The sequence below is a fragment of the Pundamilia nyererei genome, unplaced genomic scaffold, assembly GCF_000239375.1.
Source record: "Pundamilia nyererei isolate P.nyererei 1_Seehausen unplaced genomic scaffold, PunNye1.0 scaffold00002, whole genome shotgun sequence".
Classification (NCBI taxonomy): Eukaryota; Metazoa; Chordata; class Actinopteri; order Cichliformes; family Cichlidae; genus Pundamilia; species Pundamilia nyererei.
The window spans coordinates 9896540-9899488 of NW_005187403.1; the positions used below are offsets into that span (position 1 = coordinate 9896540).

Here is a 2949-nt window from a genome sequence, read left to right on the forward strand (position 1 = left end):
CTGTTTTACAATCTCTGACTTTTTGTACCTTCTTGCCCAGGTAAGCCTCAGCAGTCTCCTTCATCTTAGTCAGCACCATAGCAGAGACCTCCTCGGGAGCAAAGGTCTTCATCTGACCACCACCAATGTCAACCTGGATATGGGGCTTGCTCTTCTTCTCAGTAACCTTCAGAGGAAAACATATCAATATTAATTTAACAACAACTTCACTCAAACAGGACCCAAAGAACAAGCAACTACAAGTTCTACTTTCAGTTTACAAGCTCACCTTGAAGGGGAAGTACTTGATGTCCTGCTGCACAGACGAGTCACCCCATGTGCGACCAATGAGCCTCTTGGCATCAAAGATGGTGTTCTCAGGGTTAGAGGTCAGCTGATTCTTGGCAGCATCACCGATCAGACGCTCACCTTCACTGGTGAAGGCCACGTAGGAGGGGGTAATTCGGTTTCCCTGGTCATTGGCAATAATCTCCACACGTCCATTCTTGAACACTCCAACACTGCAAGAAAACAGTTTGAATTTAGTCTGAATGCCATTTTATTCCACAGTGGCATCATGTCACTATTTAAAGATTTTAACGTGACTTGTTACCATGAGTATGTGGTCCCCAGATCAATCCCAACCACAGTCCCCACGTTGTCCTTCTTATCATCATCATTGTCGGCGGCAAACACTGTGCCGACCACCAGCATCACAACCCACAACAGCTTCATCTTTGCTTGTTTGTACTTAAATCTACAAGCAGATCTGCAGAAAAGAAATACAACATAAGATATTAGGTGGGTTCAGCCTCCCAAGTTCCAGTAGCCAGAAACTAACGGTACTGCGTAATGTCACTTGCTGAGCTTGCAGACCCACGGCAGACTAAAAGTTGGTCTTGGCAAATAAATATAACAGGAAAAATGAATTATCGATCAAATAAGATGGATCACCAGTCAATCATTCCATCATTACCACCACCCCACTGCCAATTCCCCGGTATCTTGCTAACTACGCTACCATGCCTAGCAGACATGCAGGGGGAAACCACCATGCTAGAACATTCCAAACTACATCCTGTTTATTATATTTAGGTTACAGAGTATGTACAGTTCATTCAGACGACAGTAGTGTAGTTACATTTCAGCTGGTTTATTTGTCAATATTTCGCTTAACCGGTTTTATCTTAATAAAACATTTTGCAGAAAATGGAAAATACAGCTATGCTTCATTATCATATTCATATTAACGCTTTATACATACCTTAACAGAAGTACAACCAATGATTTAACGGCCTTTGCGTTTCCTCTACCGGTAAGAGTCGCTTAGAGCAAACTGTATCTCCTTCCAATCTTTACTTGTCTAGAATAATGCTGGACGAAATGTGGTCTCTCCATATATAAGCCGTCACTTCTTTCCCGTCGTGGAGGCTCGCGATTGGCTGAGCTGTTGCTCGTTGGAACACGCTGATTGGTTTCATTCAGCACGCTGGCCGCCGCTGATTTGCACACATCAGGTTGAAACGACGTCACCGTATGTGTCCACTGCGCCGACGCTGATTGGCTGTCTGTCAAGGGCAGTCCTGAACACAGTTGGTGCAGCTACATGCCACTCTCAAGGCCGGGTGGGTGCATTTCTCGTACTTCAGACATTTACAAATTTTTGCTGCAATAATTTTTTTTTTTTTGCAATGGCCCACCAAGTGTTAGATTTGTAATCTTAATTTTGCGGTTTTAAGGCGTGTCATTACGAGGAGATAGTGATGCAATTGTGAGAAGTAACGACTAACTGCAATGAGTATGAAAATCCAAATCCTTTGTGTGATTGTGGTGAATCTGACAGGAAATCTTGTACCAGGTGAACTGGGTTGTCTGGGTGTTTCCTCAGTGAATGTACAAGTCTTAGCCAAAGACTTCAGATACATGTGATCACACTGATTTCAATTTGGTTGGAATCTTTTGCACACATAAGAAGGTAACATAAACTGGCGCATTCAGTTGGGTTTCAATTCAATCAACAAGACAAATATTTGATTAAAAGGTCAAGGAAGCTGACTGCCACTGTCAAGATATGATCCTTGGCAAGTGTCCCAATATATTCCAGCCAAAGTATAAGGCTATGATTTGGATATTTTAAAAACACATCAACTAATTGCAAGAATTTTCTAGAATCCAAAATCATTACATGGATAGAATTGAACTGATCTGCTTTCTCCTACTGTGATTTATCCAAATTCTTCTATTGACACACTGATATATTTCCAGAAGGTTCCTGAACTAAACCGGTTGTACTGTCAGGAAGAATGTAGAAAAGTCATAAAATTATAAAATATCAGTGTAGCAGCTAAGTTTTCTCTATTTGTTTTATTTATTTATTTACAGTGTTTCCCATAAAAACCATAAACACTTCTGTGTTTAGATTTAAAACCTCTTACTTAGTGGCCTCCAATTCTGATAATGTTTTATGGGAGAAAAACAACTGAACATCAGATTACAGTGTTTCATCTTTTTCTTTATTGTTTTAAGGTAATGCAACATGTTTTATTAGCCCTTTTCAGACTTTGCAGGGATTTCTACAGAATATTTTAATATTCTAATCAAAGGATACCCTCATTTTAAAGCTAATGCTGATGCACTGAAAGCCATATTGTTACAGAGAAGCCTTCAGTTCCTGTTAGTAGAATTCATTATATTTTATTCAAGAAAATCTAAAAGATGCATTTATATTCTTTATAAGGTCCTTATACTGTCAGGCAGCTTACTATTTGTGTCATTCATATCCACTTTCTCTGTGTTACAAACAAAAGCAAAACTGACCTGTATACTTGAAAGACAATGATGACTCATTAAGACTTAAACTACACAGGGCAGTGAAACAAACCAGATGGAAAATTCTGAGTTAAATGTGTCATTTTCTTTGAATACAATTAAACTTTTTACTTGGACTGTTAAACCTGGTTAAAAAAAAAA

General features: G+C 39.4%; 1 protein-coding gene across 1 annotated transcript in view; it reads right to left on the minus strand.

Moving 5' to 3' along the window:
* The window catches only part of hspa5 (heat shock protein 5), a 12489-nt gene extending 11054 nt beyond the window's left edge, over positions 1–1435 (minus strand). The window contains exons 1-4 of the mRNA XM_005720539.1: positions 1244–1435; positions 593–748; positions 269–500; positions 10–166 (exon numbers count right to left, since the gene is read on the minus strand). Coding sequence (XP_005720596.1) covers positions 10–166; positions 269–500; positions 593–714 — 511 coding nt within the window. The 5' untranslated portion in view covers positions 715–748; positions 1244–1435. The remainder of the gene's footprint in view (positions 1–9; positions 167–268; positions 501–592; positions 749–1243) is intronic.
* Positions 1436–2949: the final 1514 nt, after the last annotated feature.